This window comes from Crotalus tigris, unplaced genomic scaffold (assembly GCF_016545835.1).
Source record: "Crotalus tigris isolate CLP2741 ecotype Arizona unplaced genomic scaffold, ASM1654583v1 scf7180000017666.379230911805:20528666, whole genome shotgun sequence".
Taxonomy (NCBI): Eukaryota; Metazoa; Chordata; class Lepidosauria; order Squamata; family Viperidae; genus Crotalus; species Crotalus tigris.
The window spans coordinates 1,859,511-1,873,834 of NW_024096552.1; the positions used below are offsets into that span (position 1 = coordinate 1,859,511).

Consider the following 14,324-nt stretch of genomic DNA (forward strand, 5'->3'; position numbering starts at 1 on the left):
TATAGGACCTTTTCCAATTAAAAGAATCATAAATCCAGTAACAGTAGAATTAGAATTACCCAAAAACCTCAGGCAAATACACCCAATTTTTCATTGCAGCTTGCTGAAAAGAGAGCATCAGTCACATCTACGGCCAAAAATCCCCCCACCACCACCTCCACTCATGGTGGAGGGTGAACAACACTTCGAAATAAAGGAAATCCTTGATTCTAGGAGATATCATGGGGCAACTCAGTACCTAGTTGCCTGGAAACACCTACCTCCCTCACAAAATGAGTGGGTCCATAAACGTCATGTCAGAGCCCCGAAGCTATTTAAGAAGTTTCACACAGAGTATCCTAACAAGCCTGACTAAATTTTATACTTGTGTTTTCTTTCAGGTGGATCTCTCTTATTGTTAAGAGGGGCCGGATGTCAGAATCCAATTATATTTCATCTTTAAATTATCAAATATAGAAACTCCCAATTCTGCCTTCTCTGGATTCTGCCATAAGAGAGAGAGAAGGGGGAGAACAAAGGGGCTTTATGGCCCTCACTTCCTTCAGTACACTTCAAAGAGCTGAATGCTGAATGTGTGTTTATTGTAACCTCAAAGCGTTAGCATACCAAAGAGGGTATTTGCCTATCATGTAGTTATCTGAAGTCTCCATCCAGACGGAAGAAAGAAGAAAGGGGGTGGAATTGTGATACTTGAAACTATCACTGGAAGGGGGGTTGATTGGGTGGGACTACTGGGGAACCCCTTAAAACCTTGAATGGAAGAGCTTGAACCCCAAGTCCTGTCTAGCATGCCTGCAACCATTTTCTCTTAATAAAGGATTCCTGTTGGAAGAATTATTCCAAGAGTTCTGTCTTCTTAAGATGCAAAGTGGGGTGGGTCCTTACAGAAACTTCCTAACAGTGAGGACAATTAACCAGTGGAACAGCTTGCCTTTAGAAATCATGAGTGCTCCATCACTGGAGGTTTTTAAGAACAGACTGGACAGCCACTTGTCAGAAATGGTATAGGACAGCAGTTCTCAACCTGTGGGTCGCGACCCCATTTGGGGTTGAATGACCATTTCACGGGGGTCGCCAAACAATACGATCCGACATTTTTTCCTCCATTTTTTCCCCTTTTTCTTAGCTCTGCTACTCCCTCTTATTCTATTGGCTTTCGAAAGCCAATAGAATAGACTCTCTTGAACAGAGTCTAATTCTATTGGCTTTCAAAAGCCAATAGGAATTGTCCAGGGCTGTCTCTGCCCTGCTGAGCCCGCCAAAAGCCCCAGTCTGCAAACGGTGCTGCAAGGGGAACAGTCTGCAGAGCTTCCCTCCCTGCTGAGCAACTAAAAAGTAAGTAAAAGAGGGCCGGGGGTGGGAGGTGGGAGGCCGTGGGCGCAGGGAGGGTTGCTGGCGCACATGGGGCCCGGCAGGTGCCTTACCTGCTTTGGGCTAGGCCAGGCCAGCTGGTGGCCCAGCCGGTGGTCACCCTGCGCCACTGCTGTCGTGGCCGCCCAGGAGCCCCTGGGCCTGCCTGCCGCCGCCCCAAACGGGCGGCGGCCAAGCTAAGCCTAGCAGGGCAGCGGCAGGTGCAGGGAGGGTTGCTGGCGCGCGTGGGGCCCGGCGGGTGCCTTACCTGCCTTGGGCTGGGCCAGCTGGTGGCCCAGCCGGTGGTCGCCCTGCCTGCCGCGGCCCCCCGGGAGCGCCCAGGCCTGCCTGCCGCCGCCCCTTGCCGGCTGTGCCTCAGTTGGCACAGGTGGGCGGCACCACGCATGCGTGGCGCTCCCGGGCCGGTAGTCCTCGACTTACGACCGGGGTCGCGGCTATAAAAAGGTTGAGAACCACTGGTATAGGATCTCCTCCTTGAGCAGGGGGCTGGACCAAAAGACCTCCAAGGTCCATTCCATTCCATTCTATTGTCCATTCAAAGTTATGGAGACGCTGAAAAAGTAACTGTACAAACATTCCTCACACTTATGGCTGTTGCAACATTCACTACAGTCACAAGATTGAGATTTGTACGCTTATGACCATTACAGTGTCCCACAGTCATGCAATTACCATTTGCACACTTCAGACTGCTTCTGACAATTAGAGTCAATGGAGAAGCCAGCAGTAAAATTGCAAGTATCAGTCATGTGATATCTTGTTCAACTTGTTTAACAACCATGTCACCTAGGAACAAAGCTGATAGTCACATTTGAGGTTCTTAAGTGAGGACTACCTGTAATATAGAAGCTTCTGCATGGCATTATCTTATAGAAATTTTCCAAACAGAAACTTTGCACACTGTACAAACAAGGAGTTCATGCATTAAAGTAACAATTCCATATCTCTGTAAAAGATCTTCAGCATTTACTCTAATTACACAAACACACATATTCCTTTATAACCCTACTCCCAGCACACAATAACCATCACAAAGCAGAATTTTTAAGCAATTTCTCTGTCTCGGAACAATTATTTTCTCTTGACCTCCATTATCCTTTTATGAAAAAAAGGGATTAAGACTAGACAAAACTCTTGCAAGATGAACTTTATGAAAATTGTAGAGTACAAAGTGCAATAAAACTGAAGATGATTTCAAAAGGACTCATAGAACTTTTAGTTAAAAGGAATGTTTTTATCAAGGCTGCTTACATCGGATGTTCTTGCTTGACAATATGAAGAAGCAGACATGTTTTATTTAACCTGTGTATCACTTCTAGAGTTAAAGTCAGACAATGTTAGAAGGGAGGGGGGAAAGTATGTACTCATGAATAGTTAGCCATAACAATATTTCAGTACAGTATTTCCAAGGTCAGTTGTAACCGGAGGAGATACGGGAGGGAAGTTCACACTTCAAACTAATTGGAGAACGTGACTGATGATTTTTAAATGAAGGAGTGAGTTATGCTTTGTTAAGGATGATTGGGGGAAGGAGTATTCAGTTTTGGCTTCATCATGTACGTGCCGAAGCTATGTAACAATAAAAGGATTCTTTAAGGTAAACAAGGCCTCAAAGTTCTTTGAAAAGCTTCTTCTTTCAGAACCATGACAATTTTCTTATAATGAATGGAAGAAAAATATCAAAACTGGTGAGGAGAAGACAAAAGGAGGACAGGATTATAATTCTCTTGTCCATAAAACTCATGAACAAAGCAGAGCACTGGCACAATCAAAGTGTTATCTTGAAATGCCATGATTTTTATTTCTGGGTCATGATAACTGAAAAGGCTTTTGAAGTAAAGGACAACTCTGTTTTGTTTTGCTTCGCCACATAGAAAATGTTCATACAAAGAAGATGTTATGATCCTAGAAAGAGTGCAGAGAAGATCAACAAGGATGATTAGGGAACTAGAGGCTAAATCATAAGATGAACAATCGAGGGAACTAGGTTTGTCTAATCTAACAAAGAGAAGGACTGGAATAGTATGATAGCAGTCTTCCAGTACTTGAGGGGCTGTCACGAGGGAGTCAGCATTCTCCAAGGCAAGTAGGGCAGGGCAAGAAGTAATGGATAGAAGATCATTAAAAAGAGATCTAAACTAGAACTAAGTAGAAATTTCGAAACAATTTGAAAACAATTAATCAATGGAACAACTTGTCCCTGGAAGTTGGGGGTGATCTGTCATTGGAGATTTTGAAGCAGAGACTGGACAACCATTTATCCAGAATGCTATAGAATCTCCTGTCACCTACAGAGTTGGACTAGAAGACCTTCAAGATTTCTTCCAATTTTATTATTTTATGTTCTAATTCCTGTTGAGAGGGGAGTAAAGATGACCCAAGTACTGAACACCACCAGCTTCTGCACTGGCTGAGAAATGAAGAGAGCAGCAAGGGAGAACCTTCCCCAGCCACTGATTATCAGAAAACTCTTCCTGTAATCACTCTACCTCAATTTTCATGAGTTTTACCAGCTCCTGTTTGGCAGCTTCCAACTTCCGGTGGATTTTGCGCGCGCGATGGCGGCTACTTTGTAGCCGTCTTTCCTGGGTAAGTGTAAGAACCGCTATGAACAGCAGACACCAGCTGTTCAGCGGTTCAAAATCCCCCTCCCGGGCAAAGGGGGGGGGTAGAGAGTGTCCGAATAGTGGTAGAGCCTCTTTTGCACCCCCCAAGTTTTTTTTTGGGGGGGGTGAAAGGAGTGCTCCCACGGAGTTCGGACTTGTCTCCGCTTCCCAGCTGTTTTTGTCCTCAGGGACAAAACGAGCCGCTGCAAACACCTCCGTGCTTAAAGAGAACTGGTGAGTTTTTTTTTTTATAAACGGACAGAGCTGAGTAGAGGATTTAGTTTTTGCTTTCTTTGATTTATTTGGATTTTAAGTTTTAAGACTTGCTTCTATTTTTATTCTCTCTTTTTATTTTATTTTTTTTTTCTCTGTTGAAAGGGAAAGTAAAATGGCGATCGGCAAATCTCTCGGTGTTTTTTTTTTTTTTTTTGAAGTTAGAATGCTGACCGGCAGGCTTTTTGGTGTTTCTTTTTCTTTCCTTTCCCTTTCCCTTTTTATTTTCTTATGATTGGAATGGTTGTTTTTGGTATCTCTAAGTATTTTTTTTTTTGGAATGGACTTTTTCTATTTAATTATTATTATTATTATTATTATTATTTTTTCTTCTCCCTTCTTTATATTGTAATGACTCTTTTTTGAAGGACTTTTTTCTGTTTAATTTTTTGCAATTTTTAAGAAGGAGTAAAGCTTTTTTTAATTCTTTTTCTCTTCCTTTTTTTTTTCTTTTCCCTTTTTTCTTTTTATTATAATGACCTTCTTTGGAGGGAGTTATGATTTTTGAAGGAATTTTTATAATTTTTTAAGAAGGGCTAAAGGTTTTTCTTTAAGATGGCTCCAAAGCGTCCAGGGATTTCTACAGCTTCTAAATCAACAGTTTCACCCTCTTCTGGGGGTCAGCTAATAACTATGAAGGATTTGCAAAACATGATGGGAGATGTTATAATTCAAATTAGGGCAGAAATGAAAAAGATTTTAGAGGAAAATAATAAGATCTTGAGACAAGATTTTGTTTTGGCTTTAGAAGGAGTTGCTTCTGTTCTTGAAAAGGTGAACTCCCATGTGGAAGAGGTAGCTGAAAAAGTGGACATAATGGAGGGGAAAATTGAAAGTATGGAAAAAGAAATGGAAAATGAGATTCTTATGCTTCAATATGGACAAATGGAATATGCCTTAAGAATCAGAGGCCTGGAAGAGTCTTTGCAAGAAGATTTGAAAGAAATGGTTGCAAAGGACTTTGCATTGATTTTGAATAAAGAAAAAGAGGGAATACTTAGTGAAATTGAAAAATTATTTAGGGTTAACTCTGTGGTGGCAGCACAGAAGAATCTGCCAAGAGATGTGGTAATTTACTTTGGTAAAAGATCCTTACGCAATCAAATTGTGCAAGCCTATTATAAGAAGAGATTTCAAATTGCTTCACAAGATGTCATAATTTTTAAGGAGATCCCATCTAAAATTTTAAGAAGAAGAAAGGAGTTTGCTTTTCTAGTAAATGAACTTAAAAAGAGAAAAATTCTATTCAGATGGGATATTCCGACTGGAATGGTGGTGAACTACCTGGGGACATGTCATAGACTTAATACTGTTTCTCAAGCAAAAGATTTTTATACTTCGGTCCTGGGGGTATGTGCATCGCCATCTATTAGGTCTCAACAAGTCCAGATTGAGGAGCAGAAGACAACTTGTGTAGCACATAACTCCAAAGAAAAGCAGCAACAGAAGAAGGTTAAGGAAGTTTCATATTCAGCGGTCTCTGAATCTCTGGGAGATGTTGGACTTACAAAGTCTTTGGAGCAATCTTCAAGGGTAGCTCTGGGAGAAGTTAGACCTACAAAGTCTTTGGAGCAATCTTCAAGGGTGGAATTGCTGCCTGAAATCGAAATTGGGAAATTTCAGCTTGAGGGGCACCAACAAGAGAGGAACGGGCAGAGGATAACTTGTACAACTTACAACTGTGAAGATCAACACAAGGAGGAATTCACTGAGGAAGTTTTACAGGTATCGGTCCCTGAGACTTGTGCAACATATAAATGTAAAGAAAAAGTAACATATAAATGTAAAGAGAAAGACCAACAGAAGAAGGAGGTTGAGGAAGTTTCACAGGTACTGATTCCTGAGCTGGTGGGTCAACCAGGACTTACAAACTCTTTGGAGCGATCTTCAAGGGCAGAATTCCACGCATTTTTTTCGATGCTTGCGGGCAAGAGAGACCAATATGGATTGTGCTTATAGTAGATGCAACTGGCTATTAGACAGAAGATTATGGATATTGAATGAAAATTTTAGATAAGAAGTTTGTGTTTATAGTGGGTGCAACTGGTTATTGGACAGAAAATTATGGACATTGAATGAGAACTTTAGACAAGAAGTTTACTATTGAGATTGTGGGAGAAGTAAAACTTATATCGTTTTTGGAAAATGTCTTATGTAATGTCTAAATATGTGTTTTGGGATAATAATATATTTCAGTTTTAAGTTTTAAACCTTTAATGATAATATTGTTTAAACCTGTGTTTTGAAGGGATTATAATTTGTTTATTTCAGTGAGGGGATTCTAATAAATTTGTGTTTCGAAGGGAGTATAATTTGTTTAAGTTTCAAGTAATGCTTAAATTTGGTTTTTAAATATTATTATTAATATTTCTAATAGAAAATAATTTGCTTAATTAAATGTCTAGATTTGTTTAGGAAAGAAAGTAATGCTTAAATCTGTGTTTTTGGAGAAAGTTTATATAGAATGATGATTGTATTGAGATTTGTTTAGGATTTAAAAGTGTTTCAAGCTTTTAAATATTATTATTAATATTTTTAAGAGAAAATAATTTGTTTAACTAAATGTGTCTAGATTTGTTTAGGATTTTTAAGTTTTTTTTTTTTTTTTGGATAGGTGAGAAGATGATGAAGATTGAAGGAAATATGTATTTACTTTAAGTTTTCTAAGAGTATTTAGTTTTAATGGTACAACAAAGGTTTATATGTTTATCTTTTTGTATTAGGATAAAGAAAGAGGGAGAAATTAGATTTTACATTATAGCTATAGATATTCAAAGAAAGTAATGTTTAAATTTGCGTTTTTGGAGGGAGTTTATATAGAATGATGATTGTATTTAAATTTGTTTAGGTTTTAAAAGTGTTTTAAGTTTTTTTCTCAATTAAGCCTGTATTCAGCTCTGGGAAGTCTAGGGGAGGGTTTGGGAGGTTGGGGAGGAGGGGGGTGAGGTAGGGTTGGGGGGGGGTATGGGAGGGGATTTGTTTTTGTAAAAATTTTAAAATTTTCAATAAAAAAAATAGAATGATGATTGTATTTAAATTTGTTTAGGTTTTAAAAGTGTTTTAAGTTTTTTTTTCTCAATTAAGCCTGTATTCAGCTCTGGGAAGTCTAGGGGAGGGTTTGGGAGGTTGGGGAGGAGGGGGGTGAGGTAGGGTTGGGGGGGGTATGGGAAGGGGATTTGTTTTTGTAAAAATTTAAAAATTTTCAATAATAAGAAAATGATGATGCAGTATTGCAACCCTGTGCATATACATCCAAGAAACTCACGGAAACAGAACAGCGCTGGCCCGTATGGGAGAAGGAGGCTTATGGGATACGTTGGGCATTACTCACGTGGCGACAGTTCCTGGAAGGCAACAAAATCCCCTTCCAGGTGTGGACTGATCACAAAAATTTAGAAGCCCTGAAAACTTCCAGGAAACTCAATCCCAAACAAGCCCGCTGGTCCCAGCATTTTCACCAATTCCAATTTAAGCTCAAACATTTACCAGGAAGAAAGAACTTCCTGGCAGATGCACTATCTCGCATGCCCCAATATAACAGCGCACGAACCACAGACTCTAGACCAATAATGGCAGAGTCACAACTGGCAGCACCAGTAACCACAAGAACCCAAGCCAAAATAAAACCACAACTGGACAGCCAAACTGGATTGAATTCAGAAAAAGTTTGGAAACAGATGAATGGTTCCAGAAAAACAAACATGTGTGCACAATGAGAGACGGGTTGCCTTGGGTAGGGGAAAAGTTATATATACCAACAACTCAAAGACTAACTTTCATGCACCTTTGCCATGACACAAAATCAGCAGGGCATTTTGGATTTGTAAAAACTTTACACTTAATTAAACGGCAATTTTGGTGGCCATCAATAAAAAAGGACATAGAAAGTTATGTTGCCAGCTGCCCAACCTGTGCATCAGCAAAGAGGTTGCAAGGGAAATCGCCAGGGCTATTACAACCAGTGGCAAGTCCCTCAGCCCCCTGGAGGGAAATAGCCATGGATTTTATAGTGGAATTGCCAGAAAGCAATGGGAATACTGTTATCTGGACAGTCACGGACTTGTTTTCCAAACAGGTGCACTTTATCCCTTGCCAAAAGATTCCCACTGCAAAGGCCTTAGCAAGACTTTTCATCCAGCACATTTACAGATTGCACGGGGCACCCCAACGCATCATCTCTGATAGGGGAGTGCAATTTACGTCTGCATTTTGGAAGGAATTTTTATCTCTCTTAGGGACCACTCAGGGACTGACATCTAGCCATCACCCTCAGACAGATGGACAAACGGAACAGTGCCATTCAGTACTTGAGCAATATTTGAGATGCTTTTTAAATTTCCAACAGAGTGATTGGACGGACTTACTTCCTTTTGCAGAAGTTGCCTACAATAATGCAGTCCACTCCAGCACAGGTTACACTCCTTTTCAAATAGCCACCGGTCAAAGTTTCAACCCCATGCCAGAATTAACCCCAAACGAACCAACGATCCCTTCGCTGAAAGAATGGATGGAGAAATTACAAAACACCTGGCCAATAGTCAGAAAAGCACTAGATGAAGCTAGGCAGGCATACAAAACACAAGCCGATAAAAAAAGGGTTGAGCCTACACCATTCATTATAGGAGAAATGGTGTACTTATCTACAAAATACCTAAAGTCCCTACAGCCCTGTAAAAAACTTGGACCAAAATATATAGGACCTTTTCCAATTAAAAGAATCATAAATCCAGTAACAGTAGAATTAGAATTACCCAAAAACCTCAGGCAAATACACCCAATTTTTCATTGCAGCTGAAAAGAGAGCATCAGCTGAACTCATGGTGGAGAACAACAGAAATAAAGGAAATCCATTCTAGGAGATATCAACTCAGTCTACCGGCCACAAAATACGTGGGTCCATAAACGTCATGTCAGAGCCCCGAAGCTATTGAAGAAGTTTCACACAGAGTATCCTAACAAGCCTGACTAAATTTTATACTTGTGTTTTCTTTCAGGTGGATCTCTCTTATTTTTAAGAGGGGCCGGATGTCAGAATCCAATCATATTTCATCTTTAATTATCAAATATAGAAACTCCCAATTCTGCCTTCTTTGGATTCTGCCATAAGAGGGAGAGAAGGGGGAGAACAAAGGGGCTTTATGGCCCTCACTTCCTTCAGTACACTTCAAAGAGCTGAATGCTGAATGTGTGTTTATTGTAACCTCAAAGCGTTAGCATACCTTATCATAACAAAGGGTATTTGCCTTTCATGTAGTTATCTGAAGTCTCCATCCAGACGGAAGAAAGAAGAAAGGGGGTGGAATTGTGATACTTGAAACTATCACTGGAAGGGGGGTTGATTGGGTGGGACTACTGGGGAACCCCTTAAAACCTTGAGTGGAAGAGCTTGAACCCCAAGTCCTGTCTAGCATGCCTGCAACCATTTTCTCTTAATAAAGGATTCCTGTTGGAAGAATTATTCCAAGAGTTCTGTCTTCTTAAGATGCAAAGTGGGGTGGGTCCTTACAGAAACTTCCTAACAGTGAGGACAATTAACCAGTGGAACAGCTTGCCTTTAGAAATCATGAGTGCTCCATCACTGGAGGTTTTTAAGAACAGACTGGACAGCCACTTGTCAGAAATGGTATAGGACAGCAGTTCTCAACCTGTGGGTCGCGACCCCATTTGGGGTTGAATGACCATTTCACGGGGGTCGCCAAACAATACGATCCGACATTTTTTCCTCCATTTTTTCCCCTTTTTCTTAGCTCTGCTACTCCCTCTTATTCTATTGGCTTTCGAAAGCCAATAGAATAGACTCTCTTGAACAGAGTCTAATTCTATTGGCTTTCAAAAGCCAATAGGAATTGTCCAGGGCTGTCTCTGCCCTGCTGAGCCCACCAAAAGCCCCAGTCTGCAAACGGTGCTGCAAGGGGAACAGTCTGCAGAGCTTCCCTCCCTGCTGAGCAACTAAAAAGTAAGTAAAAGAGGGCCGGGGGTGGGAGGTGGGAGGCCGTGGGCGCAGGGAGGGTTGCTGGCGCACATGGGGCCCGGCAGGTGCCTTACCTGCTTTGGGCTAGGCCAGGCCAGCTGGTGGCCCAGCCGGTGGTCACCCTGCGCCACTGCTGTCGTGGCCGCCCAGGAGCCCCTGGGCCTGCCTGCCGCCGCCCCAAACGGGCGGCGGCCAAGCTAAGCCTAGCAGGGCAGCGGCAGGTGCAGGGAGGGTTGCTGGCGCGCGTGGGGCCCGGCGGGTGCCTTACCTGCCTTGGGCTGGGCCAGCTGGTGGCCCAGCCGGTGGTCGCCCTGCCTGCCGCGGCCCCCCGGGAGCGCCCAGGCCTGCCTGCCGCCGCCCCTTGCCGGCTGTGCCTCAGTTGGCACAGGTGGGCGGCACCACGCATGCGTGGCGCTCCCGGGCCGGTAGTCCTCGACTTACGACCGGGGTCGCGGCTATAAAAAGGTTGAGAACCACTGGTATAGGATCTCCTCCTTGAGCAGGGGGCTGGACCAAAAGACCTCCAAGGTCCATTCCATTCCATTCTATTGTCCATTCAAAGTTATGGAGACGCTGAAAAAGTAACTGTACAAACATTCCTCACACTTATGGCTGTTGCAACATTCACTACAGTCACAAGATTGAGATTTGTACGCTTATGACCATTACAGTGTCCCACAGTCATGCAATTACCATTTGCACACTTCAGACTGCTTCTGACAATTAGAGTCAATGGAGAAGCCAGCAGTAAAATTGCAAGTATCAGTCATGTGATATCTTGTTCAACTTGTTTAACAACCATGTCACCTAGGAACAAAGCTGATAGTCACATTTGAGGTTCTTAAGTGAGGACTACCTGTAATATAGAAGCTTCTGCATGGCATTATCTTATAGAAATTTTCCAAACAGAAACTTTGCACACTGTACAAACAAGGAGTTCATGCATTAAAGTAACAATTCCATATCTCTGTAAAAGATCTTCAGCATTTACTCTAATTACACAAACACACATATTCCTTTATAACCCTACTCCCAGCACACAATAACCATCACAAAGCAGAATTTTTAAGCAATTTCTCTGTCTCGGAACAATTATTTTCTCTTGACCTCCATTATCCTTTTATGAAAAAAAGGGATTAAGACTAGACAAAACTCTTGCAAGATGAACTTTATGAAAATTGTAGAGTACAAAGTGCAATAAAACTGAAGATGATTTCAAAAGGACTCATAGAACTTTTAGTTAAAAGGAATGTTTTTATCAAGGCTGCTTACATCGGATGTTCTTGCTTGACAATATGAAGAAGCAGACATGTTTTATTTAACCTGTGTATCACTTCTAGAGTTAAAGTCAGACAATGTTAGAAGGGAGGGGGGAAAGTATGTACTCATGAATAGTTAGCCATAACAATATTTCAGTACAGTATTTCCAAGGTCAGTTGTAACCGGAGGAGATACGGGAGGGAAGTTCACACTTCAAACTAATTGGAGAACGTGACTGATGATTTTTAAATGAAGGAGTGAGTTATGCTTTGTTAAGGATGATTGGGGGAAGGAGTATTCAGTTTTGGCTTCATCATGTACGTGCCGAAGCTATGTAACAATAAAAGGATTCTTTAAGGTAAACAAGGCCTCAAAGTTCTTTGAAAAGCTTCTTCTTTCAGAACCATGACAATTTTCTTATAATGAATGGAAGAAAAATATCAAAACTGGTGAGGAGAAGACAAAAGGAGGACAGGATTATAATTCTCTTGTCCATAAAACTCATGAACAAAGCAGAGCACTGGCACAATCAAAGTGTTATCTTGAAATGCCATGATTTTTATTTCTGGGTCATGATAACTGAAAAGGCTTTTGAAGTAAAGGACAACTCTGTTTTGTTTTGCTTCGCCACATAGAAAATGTTCATACAAAGAAGATGTTATGATCCTAGAAAGAGTGCAGAGAAGATCAACAAGGATGATTAGGGAACTAGAGGCTAAATCATAAGATGAACAATCGAGGGAACTAGGTTTGTCTAATCTAACAAAGAGAAGGACTGGAATAGTATGATAGCAGTCTTCCAGTACTTGAGGGGCTGTCACGAGGGAGTCAGCATTCTCCAAGGCAAGTAGGGCAGGGCAAGAAGTAATGGATAGAAGATCATTAAAAAGAGATCTAAACTAGAACTAAGTAGAAATTTCGAAACAATTTGAAAACAATTAATCAATGGAACAACTTGTCCCTGGAAGTTGGGGGTGATCTGTCATTGGAGATTTTGAAGCAGAGACTGGACAACCATTTATCCAGAATGCTATAGAATCTCCTGTCACCTACAGAGTTGGACTAGAAGACCTTCAAGATTTCTTCCAATTTTATTATTTTATGTTCTAATTCCTGTTGAGAGGGGAGTAAAGATGACCCAAGTACTGAACACCACCAGCTTCTGCACTGGCTGAGAAATGAAGAGAGCAGCAAGGGAGAACCTTCCCCAGCCACTGATTATCAGAAAACTCTTCCTGTAATCACTCTACCTCAATTTTCATGAGTTTTACCAGCTCCTGTTTGGCAGCCTCAAAAATGGCACTAGTCTGGCGGCCCTGGTATGGTCCAAATGGGCAATCCCCAGTTGCTGAATCATCCTCACAATAGTTGTAATGGTAGATGCCTGATGGCTGTTCCTCCACTGTCACAGATTTTCGTTCGCGGGAGTCTTGGGAAGCTGACTGTTAAAAAGAGAAAAGGTAGAAGCAACTCATGGAGGAAAGATTTCAGGCAGAAATATCTCCTCCCCAAAAGGCAGCCTCACTTCTATCCCTTCTAATGATATCTAAAAATCTATGAGATAATGACAGATATCAAAGTTGACATATTTCTGTCCCTCTTGGCAGAACTTACTGGAGCAAAGCCATCTAATGAAACTGTACTATCTTCCTGAAGAGAAACTGAGATGCGGCCTCGCTCATAGGCCATATCAAAGTCTGACCGTGGGCCCTTCGGTATTCCTGAGTAAGAAAGAGAGCATGGAGATAATCAACTGGACTGCCCAAGGAATCAAAAAAGAAGGAGAATAGGCCAAAAGGGAGACATACCTGAAATATCAACTGGCATGGAGATACAACGGCTCAACAAAGGAGGAACAGAGGGTTCTAATAAACCTGATTTCAAGGGATCACCTAGAAGTATACAAGGCAGTCATTCACACAGTATAAATGCGAACATCTGACTTTCCCATCCAATCCCCATAAGTAATACTTGCATAAGGAATGCAAAACTGTTCCTGAGGAAACCTCTGCTAGAAATGATTAAATTACATTCTATTGTTAGGACTCAGAATATGCAGGGAAAAAGAACAGTGAAAATACTCAGTTGGTGGCTGGGGCCAGATGAGGTTTTGTACTCTGGGTTGATCTGATCTTAGTTTCTAGTACAGCATCTGGACCATTGCTTCTGCAATATTATTATTAGAGAACATCACCAACAGAAGAAATTGAAACCGCACTTCATAAGCAAGTCAAGACAAGAGACAGAATGGAATGGATTGCACTGGAGGCTCAAAGGCCAAGCTCAACTCATACCTTGCTAGCAAATGCCAGGTTTTGCTCCTAGGGTAGGCAACTTACCTTGATCTTTAGAGGCATCTGGTTGCCTTCCAGTACTATCCTTTGTGTCCTCAATAGAGGAAGCATTAATTATGCGTTTGCTGTGCCAGACAGGACTTGTGCGGGAGGGGTGACTCGACTGGGGAAAAAGCCGCAATGGCTGCATTTCCTGGGGATGGAAAACACATCCACATCCATTACACAAGAAGGCAGGAAGCTCAGAGCAGTTCTCTTGCCCAAATTACTTGTGCTGGAAAACCCACCCTCTATGCTTAATCAACAGTGAGGGGAGTGAATTCTGCACATGCTGAAAGTACTGTCAATTCTCATGTGAAGAGGGCAAGGTTTAGTTTGGAAACAGTCTTCTGAATGTAAATCTGCGTAGGATAGGTCATGACTTACATGGCTGAAAAGCTCATTTGTCAGGCCCAGATAGTTGTGCAAGGCCAAAAAGGTGACTCTCTGAAGACGAACCATTATGATCTGCAATTGGAAACAGCAAGGTGGCAGGTTAACAGACAGTTA

General features: G+C 41.7%; 1 protein-coding gene across 21 annotated transcripts in view; it reads right to left on the bottom strand.

Annotated features, from left to right (window-relative positions):
- PNPLA6 (patatin like phospholipase domain containing 6) overlaps window positions 1–14,324 on the bottom strand; it is a 108,581-nt gene that overhangs the window by 44,599 nt on the left and 49,658 nt on the right. For 20 of the 21 annotated variants that reach the window (XR_005555906.1, XM_039336424.1, XM_039336414.1 and 17 more), the window contains 5 exons: window positions 14,202–14,282; window positions 13,821–13,968; window positions 13,290–13,373; window positions 13,096–13,202; window positions 12,732–12,923 (listed from right to left, as the gene is read on the bottom strand). Coding sequence is in view for 20 of the 21 variants with exons in the window: in XM_039336424.1 (XP_039192358.1) it covers window positions 12,732–12,923; window positions 13,096–13,202; window positions 13,290–13,373; window positions 13,821–13,968; window positions 14,202–14,282 (612 nt within the window). In the remaining variant the exon portion in view is untranslated. The remainder of the gene's footprint in view (window positions 1–12,731; window positions 12,924–13,095; window positions 13,203–13,289; window positions 13,374–13,820; window positions 13,969–14,201; window positions 14,283–14,324) is intronic. The other variant, XM_039336417.1, reaches the window with a different exon arrangement.